Source organism: Melanotaenia boesemani, chromosome 11 (assembly GCF_017639745.1).
Source record: "Melanotaenia boesemani isolate fMelBoe1 chromosome 11, fMelBoe1.pri, whole genome shotgun sequence".
NCBI classification, from domain to species: domain Eukaryota; kingdom Metazoa; phylum Chordata; class Actinopteri; order Atheriniformes; family Melanotaeniidae; genus Melanotaenia; species Melanotaenia boesemani.
In genome coordinates this window covers 6,286,381-6,302,423 of record NC_055692.1, presented here as the reverse complement: position 1 = coordinate 6,302,423, position 16,043 = coordinate 6,286,381, and the positions used below count along the sequence as shown (strand labels likewise).

At 40.0% G+C, this 16,043-nt stretch overlaps 2 protein-coding genes across 3 annotated transcripts in view; one reads left to right on the top strand and one right to left on the bottom strand.

The window, feature by feature from the left end:
* Nucleotides 1-4,842, top strand: part of kank1a (KN motif and ankyrin repeat domains 1a) — a 71,147-nt gene extending 66,305 nt beyond the window's left edge. Inside the window, exons 9-13 of one of the 2 annotated variants that reach the window (XM_041998359.1) lie at nucleotides 207-349; nucleotides 1,904-2,104; nucleotides 3,813-3,911; nucleotides 4,004-4,105; nucleotides 4,136-4,842. In XM_041998359.1, coding sequence (XP_041854293.1) covers nucleotides 207-349; nucleotides 1,904-2,104; nucleotides 3,813-3,911; nucleotides 4,004-4,066 — 506 coding nt within the window. In that variant the 3' untranslated portion in view covers nucleotides 4,067-4,105; nucleotides 4,136-4,842. Of the gene's footprint in view, nucleotides 1-206; nucleotides 350-1,903; nucleotides 2,105-3,812; nucleotides 3,912-4,003 lie in introns of both variants that reach the window. The other variant, XM_041998356.1, reaches the window with a different exon arrangement.
* A 1,562-nt stretch (nucleotides 4,843-6,404) lies between these two features.
* On the bottom strand, nucleotides 6,405-15,823 carry LOC121649161 (cilia- and flagella-associated protein 157-like). Its single transcript, XM_041999772.1, has 9 exons — nucleotides 15,632-15,823; nucleotides 12,659-12,930; nucleotides 10,981-11,134; nucleotides 10,624-10,891; nucleotides 10,377-10,498; nucleotides 10,061-10,211; nucleotides 8,305-8,468; nucleotides 7,022-7,174; nucleotides 6,405-6,829 (listed from the first exon to the last, which is right to left on the bottom strand). The coding sequence occupies exons 1-9, from the start codon at nucleotides 15,793-15,795 to the stop codon at nucleotides 6,733-6,735; spliced, it is 1,545 nt and encodes a 514-aa protein (XP_041855706.1). The 5' UTR covers nucleotides 15,796-15,823; the 3' UTR covers nucleotides 6,405-6,732.
* Nucleotides 15,824-16,043: the final 220 nt, after the last annotated feature.

The window sequence follows — 16,043 nt, the reverse complement described above, 5'->3', positions numbered from 1 at the left end:
GGACTGAAAAGGCTGCTTGCAGGGAGCGCAGTTAAGTGTGCAGACAATGCATCAAGGAGAAGAAGTGATTGACTGAAGTGTGCGTTGTTTCACAACAGGCAGCGTCGGCGACAAATCAATCACAGACACAGGCTTCCCCCATCCAGACCACCCATGATGGAAAACTGTACTCCAGGTTGTTTTAAAACTCTGTGTGTGTCTTTCAGATGTGTGTAACGTGGACCAGCAAAACAAGGCAGGATACACACCCATCATGCTCGCTGCGCTCGCCGCCGTGGAGACGCCCAAAGACATGTGTGTTGTTGAGGAGCTCTTCAGCAAGGGCGACGTGAACGCCCGAGCCAGTCAGGTCAGTTACCGGAGATCAGGGGTCATGAGGGGGGGGGGGTTGGGGCCTGCAAATAAAACAATTTAAAGGGCTCAGACAACTTCAAGGATTATTTACAATACTTCATTCAGCTTAATTACACAAGTCTGGGTTTAAAGTTTTCACATCTTTTTCTTTACAGTAGGAAAGTAATGCTTGACTGCCACCTAGTGGTGAATGAGGTTAAAGACTTGAGATGCTTCACACATTTCTGACTATTTATGTTAAAGATTGAAACATTCTTGATTACTTGTCAGATGTTTTATGAGCAGTTTCACAGGTTATATAATAAAATACAGCTCATTTCAGACATTTATGGATGTCAGTTTAAATCCAGAGATGTTAAATCCACAAAGACTTGATGATGAAGCAGCACATCCTCACATTTAAGAATCTTAAACCTCATGGTATTTGATGTTAATGTTTAATGTAAAATGAACTGGAAGAAAAAAATCATGTAGATTTAGACTTTGTTTCACTTTATTTTATTAGAGAAAAATATAACATTAAATTGTATTTATTGTTGGTAAATGGGATATTCTTCAGCCACTGGACAGAAATTTTAAGGTTTATTCTCTGGATCTAAGAGTAAATAACTCTACTTTTTATCTGATGCAGACAAAATCGAGAAAATTGTAACCGCAGTTTCCCTTTTCATTGTTTTAAATTAGCTTTAATGCAAACTTTCCTAAAGGCTTTTATCTTACTGAAAGCCTCCACATGATGATGATCAAACAGAGATTTTAGTACTGTGACTGTGTAAAATTTAACATCCACATCAAAGCTGGCACCAAGGCAGTTTTTACCAACTCAAGAACATCAACAGAATGAAAAATTTTGTCTCCAAAAGAGATCAGGAGGAACTCATCCATGCCTTCATCTTCCCAAAAAGAGCATTGACCAGGTGCAGCTCATCCAGAACACTGCTGCTAGAGTTTTAACCAGAACTAAGGGATATCACACCCGTTTAAACATCTTTACGCTGGCCTCCAGTCAGTCACAGAAAAGACTTTAAAACCCTTCTGTTAGTCTATAAATCCCAGAACAGTTTAGGCCCAGAATATATCTGTGATATGTTCAGAGAATATAAACCTAGCAGAGCTCTTAGATCCAAAGACTCTGGTCAACTAGTCCAGACTAAACATGGAGAAGCAGCATTTAGCTGTTATGCTGCAAACAAATGGAACAAACTGCCAGTGGAGATTAAACTTTCACCAAATGTAGACATTTTTAAATCCAGGTTAAACATTACTTTTCTCATGCGCCTATGCATGAAAATATGCACACTATCTTTTAACTTGTTGCTTGCTGTTAATCATTTATTTATTTCATGATTTTATACGTTATGATTTTTACCTACCGTTTTAAATCTATCAGCATGATTTTCATTATTTCACTGTTTGCCTTTCTATATATATTTTCCTTCTGTCACCTACAGCACATTGAGCTGATTTGAAGTGTGAAATGTTCTGTGAATAAACTTTCCAAACCTGAAGAGTTTGCAGTTGCCTCACTGTTCTGTTCTCCCTGTTTCAGGCTGGTCAGACGGGGCTGATGCTGGCGGTCAGCCATGGCAGGATGGACATGGTTCGGGCCCTGCTGGCTCACGGGGCCGACGTCAACATCCAGGACGACGAGGGTTCCACTGCGCTGATGTGCGCCAGCGAACACGGTCACGTCGAGATCGTTAAACTGCTGCTGGCTCAACCCGGTTGCAACGCCACGCTCAGCGACAGCGTGAGTGCCCCCCCAAAAGCAAGCTGACCTGAAGTCAGTTCAATAAGATCCACTTTCATTTTACCCTAAAACAAGCACATCAAGACCAGTTGTAAGTTCATTCTAGCTGAACTGGTTTGGTTTTTACAGCCAGACAATCACCACAGAGACATGTCATTATGTCATATTAAATCTCCTGTCAGACATGTTTAACCCGAAGTCCAGGGAAACGGTTTATCTACAAAAACAAATTGCAGCATTTTTCTTAGTTTCTCTGCACACTGATATCTTAAGATCTCCAGTCTAGTTTTAAATTGTACTGAACACAAACATATGTTATAATTGAGGTTGTGGCTCAAAAAGATTGCTCTGCAAGGGAGCATCCTCCACCATCCAGCAGGTTTTCAATGTATTCAATGGATCTAACAGCCTGTTGAGTTCTGCACAATGTCTCATTAATTTGACTCAGGTGTGTTGGAGCAGGGATACATGGAAAACCTGCTGGGTTGCGGCTCTCGTAGGACTGAATTGAGTAGCGTTGCTCTAACGTACAACAGCTTGATTTTGAAATTAAGAGAAATGTTGTCAGCCGATCAAGAAAAATAAGACAAAGCTGTTCACCAATACAGCTTATTAGAGACAAAAAAAAAACCCTAGAGGGCACCATTGCCATCAGTTATACATCAGCGTCTCCACTTATAGGTAGCATTTAACACGTGGGTCACTCTGTAGTCCAACTTCTTCCTTTGTCAATTCAGCACACAAAATCCAGCAGTTCTGAGTTGGATGGCATGAAATATGTCAAAAGATTAGATGGACTTCCTCCTAAAATTTGGTGACATGACCAGAAAACATCAAGACTCTTTCATGTGTGTTCATGTTGTACAGTTTACCGTAGTTGTGTGCATTAATGTGTGTAAAATTAAACAAGTTTAGTATTTAAATGGTGATCTCATGATGAGCAGAGCTGGTCGGCTTCAACTCATGTCACATTTACATTGTTTTTTTTTTTTTTTTTTTTAACAAGGTCTTTTTTTTTATTATTTTTGTTAAGAGGTGATACCTGTGTAAATAAAAAATCTATATACATCCATTCAGATGATACTCATACATCTGAACCTACATGCATACAGGTACAGAGATATATAGTACATACATAGACCAATATGCATGCATGGCAGACGTGTGATGTTGGTGCAATATCAATACAAAAATAGTGGCATAGATACAGCACAGTTAATGACAAATGAGCAGGCAAACACTAAGCCCCAGAAAAAAACCCTACTAACCTATTCTGATGCACTTTTACATTTCTCAGTTCCAGTTTCATACTTCATTCCGTACTTCAGGAACGGCTGCTGTATGACATTGAAATTTGAGGTGATCCCTTGAAGGATGGATCTTCTGTACTGAAGATGTTGAATAATTTCTATAACCCACTGTGAATGTGTGGGGGCTGAGGAATGCAGGTCTCCAGGTGATCAGGGTGCAGAAAGCTAGCATATTACATCTAGAATTACTGAGGTATTTCTCCTGTGACACAACACCAAATAAAGCTGAGCTGCTTGCATTTATCACATGGGGTTAAGATCTGGTGTAAATCTGGATAGTTTACTTTTGGATCAGTGGAGCCAGATATCTGATGTCTACTGAGGAGTGAAATAGATCAGCCTTCAGTTTGTCTAACGGAACCTCTGTCTCTCTTTCGTGTTCCTCTCCACACCTCTAGGATGAGAGCAATGCTCTGTCCATCGCTCTGGAAGCAGGACACAAAGATATCGCAGTGTTGCTTTATGCCCATGTCAACTTCTCCAAAGCACAGTCACCGGTAAGTTAAAATCTGGTCCAAAAAACCCTAAAAGGTCACAACCTTCTACTAAATTCACATTAATCTGCTGTTTGTGTTCTCCTGTCCTCTAGGGAACGCCCCGACTCAGCAGAAAGACTTCACCGAGTCCAACTCGGAGGGGCATGTTTGATTAGACGCCCCTCTCCTCTTCCTCAGCTCACAAGTGCCGCGCTGCTATTGGTTCTCGCTGAACGACACCCTCTTCACTGCCGGATGAGGAACCTGATCCCGACCAACCAATTTACTTGCCTCTATGATGAGCCCAAAGTGCCCTTTAAATATGAATGTAACCAGCTGCTGCCTCACGTCCCGTCAGGTTCTAGCTGAAATGTTTGAACCACCAACCATCATTCACACAAAGTCAACAGAAGCTGCCATTTTTTTTTTGTTTTGTTTTTCCTTTTTCAGCCTTTTTTTGTTTTTTTTTTTTTTAGTTGTAAAGCTCAGTGTTGATCATTCAGGAGCTCCAAAATGGAAAATAACCCATCATGTTAGAGGAATTAATCCTGTATATATTTTCCATTTTCCAGTCTGACACATGTACAACTCACATGGACGAACAGACGTTTCTTAGGCTGGAGAAACTGTACTTCCCTGCAAATCCTTTGTATCTATTTAAAAAGAAGAATCACAGTATTTTGAATATTTCCTATTACTCAACAATCCATGAAGTTATATATTTATCAAAGTATAGTTTAAATGCAGATATGTATTTCATTGTACATACGGTGGTCATAGTCTAGTAGTTTTTTTGTGACTGTGTCCAGTTTCTTTACATCACTCTGTCATGTGTAATATATGCTGTCTGTCTCAGTGTTCATCAAGGTGCTGACTTTCATCTTCAAATGAGAATTGAAGTGCCTGAAACTTTGCCTTGTAACGATAAGCGTCGATTAAAGTCTAAATCAGCTCCTGTTGTCAGATCATTACAGATGCCACTTTTCTAACCACTAAAACATTTCTCAAGTCATTGAGGGACAGCTGGACTCCTGCAAGGATAAGAAAAGAGGACATTAACCTCTTCTAGACAAGAGGTAAGCATGCAATACCTGCAGTACATAAGATCTTTGCACATGACAGGAAGCACCGATGCTAACGAAGCATACCAAAATCACAGGGAGAAAGTCAGCTAAAAGACTACTGAACACCAGCACCCAAATAAAACAGTTGAAACCTAAAACAAATTATGGGAATGTAACAAAAACATGAGAACACCTCTGTCCCTTTAAGAGTTCTTCTAATTTCTCCACTTCAAGCAAACTACAAACCAAACCAGCAGAGACTCTTCACTGTGGGCCAAAAACTCTGAGCTAGCCGATGGCTTCCTGAGATATTTACCTGCGTAACACCTCTATTAAAACATCTGTAAAACTACTCAAGTTCACTATCTTTGCAAAGCTGCTCATCATACATGACTTATCCCTAGATGAACCGGGCTATTTCCTGGTTTTCACTCAGCGTTTTTTTTTTTTTTTTAAGTAGATAACTATCCAAATGTTCTTGTGTTCTGGGTGAATTTACTCAAACAGTAAAACATTGATTCTGACAACATTATACATACAGCCCTTGTATTTGTGAAGATATATATTTATTCAGGGGATTTCATTTTGGACAAGAGGCAGAAAAATGGGCCTGGTGAAGAAATTATTTTCTAAGATGAAAGACAAATGTGCCACATACTCCTAAAACCGCTGCATGCATCACTGCATCCGTATGAAACTAAAAAACAACTCACTGCTTCATTTCCTTTTTGGGGGGCATTTAATTAGACTAAAAATTGTAAAAAAAAAACAAAACATTAGAGACTGAATGAATTTGCATTCAGCTCTAATTAAATTCTGCTATAATTAATCTTAAAACATTCATGTTTCATTATTTTAATATCACAACTGCATTTCCAGTTTCTCTATCCCTGATGCAGCCATCAAAAGTTAAAAAGTTAAAATCAGGACTGTAGCGACATCTCTGCACCAGATTGACTGAAACTTAAAACGCAGCTTTACATGGAAATATGTGCACGAGTTTCTGTGCTTTGTAAAATAAAAAGTTTGAGTTGAAAATGTCAAATAGAAAAACACAGAGAAAAGCAAAATACGGCAGAATGGCAAAAATTCTCCAGGATTTCTCCTTGTATCTTTTTTTTAAGCCATGCTGTGGTCTGAACTGTCATGGTCTGAGTTCAAGGTTAAGTTGATGAAGCAGAGAGCTGATTTCCTCGTCACACATGGTTATCACAGCACAGAGGAATGTGCGGCATTAACTGAAACTTTTATCTCCTTCATAGCTTTAAATGTCAGGAAATGTTGGCTGTTCAACAAAAAAACAATACGCTGCTGTCAGGAGCAAACCTCCTATCTCCAAAACTGTCCTTTTTCAAAAAATGAAAAAAACTGTATGGTTTTGTAATAACGTAATGCCATCAAACTTTGTACTGTGTTTTAATCATATATCTTTGGTTAAATATTTGTAAAACAACAGACAGACATAAAGGGAGACCAATAGTACAGATTTATGAAGGAAAACAAAAATCACGAATTTTGGACGTAGGAGGTTTTTTCCCGACAGCAGTGAATAAAAAAAAAAAAGGAGGAAACAGAATGTGTCCCAAAATGTTAGTTTCAGATTAGGAACTTTGAAAACAAGATCCATTATTTTAAATGACTTTACAGACGTTTACCGGTATAATACAAAATACAAATAAATTCCAGCTTACGACTGGAAAGTTACAGAGAGCCATTAATTATAAAGATCTATAGAAAAATAGTTTTTTCCTCTAACAAAGTCTCTTGTTTTGTTGTGGTCATTTGAGTCTGCTGACAGAGTGTTTGGACGTGGAAAATCCCACAGCTGATTGAGTCAAGCTCACAGAGCTGAGCGTCTTCGGACCGACGGGTTTCCTGAGTGAAAGGAAAGAAAAATATTATTTTAATTGGCTTATATGCAAAACATCAAACCCTCTGTTTGTGACTGAAATATTAAAATACTGAAATTACACATTTAATCAATGAAAGAACAAATTAGGATTGTTTTTCTGATCATTTCTCTTAGAAAAAACTAATAATAAATAACGACTACTGGTTCTAAAGGACCTGTACAGAGGCACCATGGAGGAGTTGGCCCCGGCTCCCATTCTGGAAGGTGTGTTTTTGTGTTTTGGAAAGGGGCGGGGCACAAAGCTGAGGTTGCTGTGCCTGCGGTGGGTCACCTGGAACCCTAAACTCAGATCTGTATCCAGAGTATCTGCTCTGAGGAGACATAAGAAGAACATGAGAAAAGAACATTAAAGTTTCAGTTCAGCAGGAAACTTTGGTCAAAACAATCGATATAAATAGCAGTTTTTGGGAGTGGACTTTTATGTCCTCCAATGACCCGAAAGGATAGTAAATCATGAATCTGACCCTGCCAAAAAAAAAACTAAAAATGCAGCTAAATTGATTTTGTTATTCATTTTTAGTATAGCTTAGACTGCTCTTTACATTAGGTCCCCAACCACCAAAAATCTATCATATGGAAAAAAACTCAAATTTTCTGCTTTTAGTTTTATGAAAAACAGCGACCTTGTGTTGGAAAATTGGCATTGAAAGGGTTAAAAATAATTTGAGTTTGGAGAGAAAGTGTTCCCCTGTTTCTGCTGTTGTATGAATGTGTATGCTGCTTGTTTACAGGGCGATATTAATCAAACAAGCTTTTAAAGGTTAAAAATGATGCACAAATTAACGGAGTGACAAAGCCAGTAAACACTCCTCTGGTTTAACTGAGACAGAGAACGAGCTGTGCTTGTGCTTGTCTAAGGTTGTATATGGGATAGTTAAAACATCCACCAGGACTTATAATCTCAACCATGACTCTCTTTGTTAGCTTGGTAGGTGTCAAAGGGAACATCCCTGAACGTGGACTGATATGATCCATATGTTGCTCTCTCTGGAAGCGTACTGTATATTCATTTACTCTTGATCTGGACATGTAATTCAATGTTTCTGTGTATTTGTGGTTCAGGAAATGTTGATTCTGAAGATAAAACTTTTGAGAACCTTTCATAATAATAATTTTTACTTTATTAATCCCAATTGGGAAATTAGTAGTTATGCTAGATAGGAGTGGGCTGCCATATTGTAATATATGGGGAGCAGTTGGGGGGTTAAGTGCCTTGCAAGGGGCCCATATGGATTCATCTCTTTTTGCAGTTCTGTGTTAACTTTTAATGGTTCAGTTAAATCTTTGGCTGATTAACTGAAAAGTGTATAGCTGTACTTTGCTGATGGTTTGCCACCATTTTTCACTATTTTCTAAAAATGTGTCTAAATTCCCAAAGAGATTATCTCATAATGTCATCAGGCATTGATGAGCACACTGCAGATCTAAGTTTTGTTACCGTGCTTCTGCAGCAGCATCGGAGGCCCATGGCTCGTTTGGTCTGCTGTCTTTTGTAGCAGAAGTGGGGACTGCATGTCTGTCCAAAACCATCAACGCTTTCTTCATCAGCTTCTTCCACTGGGTGACAGAGTTCACCCCCGAGTCCTGCTCTGTTGGTTCTTCCTGCAAGGATCAGAGCCAACATCAGTGCTGAAGTCATGCAAACAGGCTGAAATTGTTCCATCGGCTGAGATAAATATTTGAAACAGATTGTTTTCTGCTACTTTGTAACGCTGCTGTGTGGTGTGTTCTGTGCATGTTTCAAAAATCACTATAATCATGTTGTTTATCTCAAAAAACACATAAGTGCATGCACACTCAGACCACTTTATTAAGTCCACCTGTTAAATTGTCTGTTAACACAAGTAGTTAATCAGTCAATCACATAACTCGTATGACTTGGTTTCTGGTCTGAGTATCTCAGAAACTGCTGAATACTGGGATTTCCACACACAACCATCTCCAGGGTTTACAGAGATTGTTCTGAAGGAGAGAAAATATCCCGTGATGTTGATGTCAGACATCAGAGAAGAGTGGGCAGACTGGTTGGAGATGATAGAAAGGCAACAGGAACTCAGATAAACTGGTTTTATCAAAAGTCTGCAGAACAGCATCTCTGAACACACAACACATCCAACCTTGAAGCAGATGGGCTACAGCTGCCGAAGACCACACCGGGTGCCTCCTGTCAGCTAAGAACATGAAACTGAGGCTACAATTCACACACACTCACCAACACTGGACAATAGAAGATGGAGAAACGTTGCTGGTCTGATGAGTCTCCATTTCAGCTCCACATTCAGATGCTAGGCTCAGAATTGGGTGGAAACATGAAAACGTGGATCCATCCTGCCTTGGATCAACACTTCAGGCTGCTGGTGGTGTAATGGTGTGGGGGACATTTTCTTGGCCCACTTTGGGTCCCTTAGTACCAACATGGCCTGGTTTAACCACCACAGCCTACCTGAGTATTGTTGCTGACCATGTCCATCCCTTTATGACCACAGTGGAGCATCTTCTGATGCTACTTCCAGCAGGATAATGCACCATGTCACAAAGCTCAGATCATCTCCACCTGCTTCTATTTTTTTTTTTTCTCTAGAACATGACAATGAGTTCACTGGACTCCAACGGCCTCCACCATCACCAGATCTCAATCCAACAAAGCAGCTTTGGCATGTGGTGGAACGGGAGATTTTCATCATGGATGCAGCAAACATCATGTCAATATGGAGCAAAACCTCTGAGGAATGTTTCCAACACCTTGTTGAATTTATAACACCAAGAATCAAGGATGTTATGAAGGTGAAAGGATGTTAAACTTGGTACCAGCAAGGTGGACCTAAGAACGTGGCTGGTGAGTATCAGTGAGGCATGATGCCTCAGACTATAACTGGTTTAAATTCATCCAATTCTACTTTTTCCCTTTTGCCGCTTCTCTGCTCTCCATGGAAATATAATCATAATTTCATGATTATAAAAACTCATCAAGAAAAATTTGTTCATCTGGAAAATTGTCTGAGTGTTAAAACCTGATTTTTAGTCAGTAAATAAACAACGTCTGATGGTTAGTGTGAAGGTTTTGTAGTGAGAAAGTAAAGCTGATCTGTATATCGCAGAAACAGTTCAGTTAATGGGTTTAATTAGTCTTAAAATGAAAGATAATTCAGTGAGTGGGCTCAGGAAACCTCCATAAGTATTTTTTAGGTTGTTACCACCAGAGCTTGTCTGAGAGTGACTCCAGCTTCCTGCATGATGCACTTCATCCTGCTCCTCTTCCTCCTCTCTTCCTGTAGCTCCGCCTTCAGCTGGCTCATCTTTTCTCTGATTTTGCTGCACTGTTCAGACAGCGAGGCCTGGTCCTGTCTGAAAACACACATTTTTTCTAAAAACTGTTTTGCTAAAAATAGCTATAGTGAACCAAGAGCTAAAGATTAGTTTTCCCTGTTTGTCATGGTGGTCCTTCACACTGAAATGAATGTGAATTCTTATTAGTTCTGTAGGAGGGACAGAAGAGTTGTAAACTTTGACCTGAGGGTCTCCATCTCAGTCAGGACTCCTGTGTGTTCGGTTTGAAGCTGCTGGAGTTGCTGCCGCCAGTCTTTCTGCTCAGTCTGCAGCTGCTGACACTTCTCTGTGAGCTGCTGCACCGTCTGATGGAGAGAAGACCCTGTTAAAAACTTTGGCACAAACGAATCTACAGAAAACTTCATTTGGAAGCATCTGCTGAACGCATCTTACAGTAATGATGTTGTCATCCTGTCAGTCTTTACCGTACCTTCTTCTGGATGCAGTTCATGCGTGAAGTTTCCCGCAGCATTTGCTCCAGGATATCCACGTCCACGCTGAGCTGCCCCTTGAGCTGCTGCAGGGTAGCGTTCTCCTCCATCAGGGCCTGAGTTCGCTGCGACAGCTGGCTGAAACAAGCCTTTACCTCCACGTTCTCCTGCAGAACCAACCTGCTCGTCTCAGGAAGCTTCTGGTCCACCAGGTGCTGCACTTCAGCTTCCATGGCCTCCACCTGCTGCTCTATCTCCTTCTCTAATCTTTAGTTAGATAGAGTTTAACACATTACATCATCTGAACTCTGATTGTTGTAAATGAGTTTTTTTTTAATACATGTCACTTCTCAAACCTTCTTTTTTCCAGCAGCGCTTTCATCTCCAGGCAGTGAATCTCATCTTTGTGCTCCTTCTCCTGATGAGCTAGCTGCTTCTCCAGAAACTCCATTTTGGACATCAATGCCTCCCTCTGCTTCTGAAACTCCTCCAAACCAGCAAGTCTTTTCTCTGGGAGAAGAGAAGAAGAGAAGAAGTCCAGTCTTTGTTTCCGTTCATTCGGGAGGGGCTCAGAGTAGAGCTACTCTTCCCCCACACTGAGGGGAGCCAGATGAGGTGGCACATGCATCTGATGAGGATGCATCCTGGACGCCTCCCTTGGAGGATGTTCAGAGCACGTCCCACCAGGAGGAGGCCTTGACAAAGACCCAGGATGGATGGATGGATGGATGGATGAATGGATGGATGAATGAATGGATGAATGAATGGATGGGTGGATGGATGGATGGATGGGTGGGTGGATGAATGGGTGGGTGGATGGATGGATGGATGGATGGATGGATGGATGGATGGATGGATGGATGGATGAATGGATGGGTGGGTGGATGGATGAATGGATGGGTGGGTGGATGGATGAATGGATGGGTGGGTGGATGGATGGATGGATGGATGGATGAATGGGTGGATGGATGGATGGATGGATGGGTGGATGGATGGGTGGGTGGGTGGATGGATGGATGGATGGATGGGTGGATGGATGGATGGGTGGATGGATGGATGGATGGATAGATGAATGAATGGATGAATGAATGGATGGGTGGATGGATGGGTGGATGGGTGGGTGGGTGGGTGGATGCTTTTTATCTTTAATTTGTGGATGCAGTAATGGAAATTTTGGAAGTGTTCTTGAGCCATCTAATAATTTCATGTCTGATTTAAATAAGTACCTCCGGCAGGTCTAAAAATCACAGCTATTCAGCACCAATTTTTCTCCTTTTTTTAAAACAAATTGCTAGAATCAAATTAAAGATGAAAATATTTTTCAGACACAACATAGTTTTTCAGTTTAAACCTTTTTATAGAAGGTCTTTTTAGAATTTACAATAACACCTTGGGTTTACATGATTAGCACTACAAGAACGTTATTTTAACTGTTTATATTGTAAATGTTCCTTATCTGCATGGGGAAATTATTTAACCTGGTTTTATGTTGAATTAATTTACAATTTCAACAATATGTTGATATTATAAGAGCCACTCAATTCAGTCCTACGAGGGCCACAATCCAGCAGGTTTTCAATGTATTCCTCCTACACACCTGAATTAAATTAAATGGATCTAACAGTTTATCAAGTTCTGCACAATGAATCATTAATTTGAGTCAGTTGTGTTTAAGGAAGTGTACATGGAAATTGCAGCCCTTGTAGGACCAAACTGAGTAGCCCTGTTATAGAACTGTAAGGGGAATACACTACCGTTCAAAAGTTTGGGGTCACTTCCCTATTGAATCCCATGGCAAAGTGACCCCAAACTTTTCAACGCTAGTGTAACTTGGTTTTTCTTATCTTAATTTTGTTCAGTAAAAAGTCAAAGTTTCTTCTTCATCATCTTTTAAAGAAACATCTTAAGACACTAAACTCAAGCATGAGAGATTTGCCAGTTCCATTCCTAATTCCTACCAAAAAACTTAAAACTATTACTTCATTAAGCAAAACCTGACTAATCTAACTCACAGACAGTGGAATAAATTCCCACCAAGAGTCGTGTTTTTCTCCACAAGGTCGTCAATGTGGTCCTGCAGCTCTTTGCTCAGCCGGCTGTGCTGCAGCTGCAGGACAGCTCTGTCCTGATCAGCAGCTCGCTGCTGACGGTCCAGACGCTCCGACAGCTCATCCACCTCTTCCTCTTTCTCCAACAGGGAGCGTTTCAAGTACTCAGTGATGTCCTTCTTTTCAGATTCCAAAGTGCTGTACTGGGAGATTAAATCGTTGTTCTGCCTCTCGAGTTCATCACATTTCAGCTGATATCTGGGGGAGAAATGGAGAGGAAACAGTTTTGCTGGTCAACAAAGTAAATAGATGCTGCCTGTGCATTCCTTTCACTTTAGTTGTATTTGTCATATTTACAAGTACTGATAATTGCATGCTGTACTTTAGGAAAATTTAGAATACTTTCATGATTTTGGAGTTTCACCTGGGATTTCCTTGTTTATTTCTCAAACATCTTTTTAGTTTTGCTATCTGGATTTTGCTCCCCACCTGATTCCTCTCCCTGCATTTGAATTCCTTTGTTTTCTGTTTTCTGATAGATTTTACTGTGGACCTGCAGCTAAGCTTTTCAAACAGTCCTTTCCTCATTGTTCTTATTTTTGTCTGACACCATCATTTGGTTCTCCACAAACTCTCCTCAGGTTATGATCTGAGGCTTTCTGGGAGTTTGTTCCAGACATGTGGAGCATAGAAGCTGAATGCAGCTTCTCCATGTCTGGTTCTGACTCTGGGAACTGATAAGAAACTGGAACCAGATGACCTGAGGGTTCTGGTAGGTTCATGCTGGGTCAAGAGATCACTGAAATATGTTGGCTTAAACCAGGGCTACTCAATTCGGTCCTACGAGGGCCGCAATCCAGCAGGTTTTCCATGTATCCCTGCACCAACACACCTGAGTCAAATTAACAAGTCATTGTGTAGAACCTGATTGGCTGTTAGAGCCACCTAATTTGACTCAGGTGTGTTGGTGCAGGGATACATGGAAAACCTGCTGGATTGCGGCCCTCGTAGGACCGAATTGAGTAGCCCTGGCCTAAACCATTCAGAGCTTTATAGACCAGCAGCAGAACTTTAAATCTATTCTCTGATGAACAGGCAGCCAGTGTAAAGACCTCAGAGCTGGACTGATGTGGTCCACTCTCTTGGTCTTAATGAGGACTCGAGCAGCAGAGTTCTGAATAAGCTGCAGGTGTCTAATTGATTTTTAGGTAGAACCTGTAAAAACACTGTTACAATAACCAAGCCGACTAAAAATGAAAGCATGGACTAGTTTTTCCAGGTCCTGCTGAGACATCAGATCTTTTATCCTTGCTATATTATTTAGGTGTTAGTAGGCGGATTTTGTGATTCCCCTATTGTGTTTCTCAAAGATAAGGTCTGAGTCCATCAGTACACCCAGATTTCTGGCCTGGTTGGTGGTTTTTAGGTGTATAGACTGAAGCTCTGTGGTGTCACTTAATCGTTTCTCTTTGTCTCCAAAGACAATCACCTGTTTTGTTTTTGTTTAACTGAAGAAAGTTCAGTCATTATTCTCCTCAATGCATTTGCCAAGGGCCTCGGTCTCCTGGTGACATTGTAATATATATATCTATGTGTCAGCTGCGTAGCTATGGTAACTAATTTTGTTTTTCCTCATGACCTGTGCCAGTGGGAGCATGTAGATGTTAAACAGAAGAGGCCCCAGGATGGAACCTTGGGGAACTCCACATGTAATTTTTGTCTGCTCAGATGTAAAATGACCTATTGACACAAATTACTTTCTATTCTATAAATAAGATTTAAACCAGTGTAGTGCAGTGCCAGAGAGGCCCACCCAGTTCTCCAGTCTTTGTGTAATATATTGTGATCGACTGCAACAAATGCAGCACTGAGGTCCAGTAAGACTAAGACTTACATTTTTCCATCATCTGTATTCAAACATATGTCATTAATGACTTTGGTCAGAGCATCTCAGTGCTGTGGTGCTGTCTAAAACCTGACTGGAAGACATCATAGCAGTTGTTTTGTGTTAAAAAGTAATTTAGTTATTGAAAAACGGCTTTTTCGATGACCTTACTTAGAAATGGAAGATTTGAGATTGGCCTGTAGTTGCTCATTTGTGTCTTATCTTAGACTGTCCCCTTTTAGCACAGGCTTGATTACAGCTGTTTTTAGAAGCTTTAGGAAGACACCCAAAATTAAAGGCAAGTTCACAATCTGTAACAGATCTGGCTCCAGAGTCTTTGAGACCTTTTTCAAAAAAAAAAAAAAAAAAAAAAAACTGTAGGCAGGATGTCCAAACAGCATAAGGAGAAGTTTAGTTAATGTAAGATGAAGATACAATTAAAGAAACTGGAAAAATTCCTCTGAAAATTATCAATAACAAGGGCTGGAGTGAAAATGAGTGAACAGAAAAAAAGAAGAAGAAGAAAAAACAAAAGCAAAACAAAACAACAACAACAACAAAAAACAAACAAAAACAAAAAACAGCAGTCCAAAGAAAACCTTTGAAAAACCTTCAGAAAGCCCGCAGAGTTACTTCTTAAGACCAAATGTAAAATGTAAAGATATTACGATCAAGACTTTTATTAAGTGATATTACGACAAAAATAAAATAATCTCAAATGTTGTAGAATAATAACAAAAAATCTAAACAAAATATAATCCAAGCAACTGATCATTTTTATCGAGGCTCTGAACCTTAAAATCACGGTGATTTCATTAGTAGAACCTGTCTTAACAGCTGTGTGAAAGCTGTTCTGGCTGTTTAGCCATAATGACTGATGTATTGGTGAAACATTTGGCTAAATGCTTTTTAAAATGTTTTTTATTATTATTATTATTTTAACGTAAACACAATGTTACACTTAAATTATTTACTCTTAACTGCTAAAAAATATTCTCCATTGCTGTTTTTTAAATTAATATTTTCAAATGGAAGAAAAATGCGGAAACATTTTGTAACAAACGCCAGATTCACCTGTCCAGTTCCTCGTTTAAATGTCTTATTTGGGTCAGATAAATATCCTTCTCATTGTCGTCAGGATTGGTTTTATTAGCAGAAGTCGGCGAACTCTCCTTTTTTGGTGTTTTGCTGTTTTCATTCCGTTTGTCGCCGCTTTTCTTCTCCTTCTTTTTGGGCATTGTGTGAGGGAAAGTTAGCGAAAAGTTTCCACCGAGAGCTATACTGGTGGGGTAGCTAAACTGCACCGTTGCTAGGAAACGTTGCCTTCAATGACTTCTGAAAACTCTGGTTTCTTTTTACGAACACTCAAATTACAAGACGAAAACGTGGTAAAGCGGTTAAGATTTCAGTATTACACCAATGGCATATGGGCAAGTGTTTCCATCTATTAAAACATCTAACGTAAATAAATGTTGCAATAAAGTTT